General features: G+C 31.9%; 1 protein-coding gene across 1 annotated transcript in view; it reads right to left on the bottom strand.

Moving 5' to 3' along the window:
* Nucleotides 1-1,151, bottom strand: part of LOC108693701 (collagen alpha-1(IV) chain) — a 26,010-nt gene that overhangs the window by 9,240 nt on the left and 15,619 nt on the right. Inside the window, exons 14-16 of the mRNA XM_018202763.1 lie at nt 649-855; nt 377-545; nt 128-255 (exon numbers count right to left, since the gene is read on the bottom strand). Of these exons, the coding sequence (XP_018058252.1) occupies nt 128-255; nt 377-545; nt 649-855 (504 nt within the window). The remainder of the gene's footprint in view (nt 1-127; nt 256-376; nt 546-648; nt 856-1,151) is intronic.

Here is a 1,151-nt window from a genome sequence, read left to right as displayed (position 1 = left end):
ATGAAATTATTAATAAAATTTAGTAATTAATTTTATTTATAAAAAAATTTACATATATTTGTCATACATAAATAGCTCTGATAAAAATGAATATTTTTTCACAAATTTTCTTTATTGATATACTTACCGATAAACCATGCAATCCTTTATCACCAGGTAATCCATCCCTGCCAGGTGGTCCAGGTTCTCCTTTGTCACCAGTTAAACCTCGATCACCTTTGAAGCCTTTCATAAGGTCGAGTGGTGGACACTGACCTAATTAAAGATACAAAAATAATTTTTATTGTATATTTATATATAAACATATATAACATATTTTTACATTTTCAAAATAAATAACAAATAAAAATTTTTTAAAGAATTGACAAAGTCTTACCAGGTTCACCCTTAAGTCCGTACAAACCAGGTTCTCCTTTCTGTCCTGAAAATCCTGGTCGACCTGGTTCTCCAGGTTCACCTTTTACACTTAATCCTTTCTCTCCCTTACGTCCAGGCGTTCCCGGTCTTCCTGGAACACCATCTTGTCCAGGGAATCCACGATCTCCCTAAAAGCGACGAGTTTGTAATCTGACATATAAAAAAGATTTGCCAGAAAAATATTGATTGTTTTCTTAAAATTAATAAGAATAATTGAGAAATTAATCTTACTGGCGTTCCTTTAAGCCCTGGAAAACCTTCAAATCCAGGTCTACCTTTTTCTCCCAAAGGTCCTTCTGGTCCCGGCGGGCCTTGTCGACCTTGTTCTCCACGCGCTCCTTTATCACCCTTTTCTAATTTAAGCATATTCCATGTCACGGTTGCTGGAGTTCCAGGTTCTCCTTGAGGTCCTGGAGCACCGGGTATACCATCTTTTCCCTTATTGAAAAATTGATACATTTTTTTTTATTTTTCAATCAATTTACAATTACAGTGCGTATATGTTTGTATAGTGTTAGTTTTTTAAATATTTTCTAAATGTTTCAAAACATATATTAAGCAGAAATATATAAAAATTTAAAATTATTTCATAGGTATAAATAAAAAATATTCTATTTTTTCAAACAATTAATATATAAAAAGCCAAAGAAGCCATTTTTATTTTTACAGATTTACTTAGAAATCCTGTTTCAGGTTATATAATTGACAAGACTGACAGATTTCAGAAGAGAATT

Source organism: Atta colombica, unplaced genomic scaffold (genome assembly GCF_001594045.1).
Source record: "Atta colombica isolate Treedump-2 unplaced genomic scaffold, Acol1.0 scaffold96, whole genome shotgun sequence".
NCBI classification, from domain to species: Eukaryota; Metazoa; Arthropoda; class Insecta; order Hymenoptera; family Formicidae; genus Atta; species Atta colombica.
Note: the sequence above shows the minus strand (reverse complement) of the source record. Positions and strands in the feature narration are given on the sequence as shown.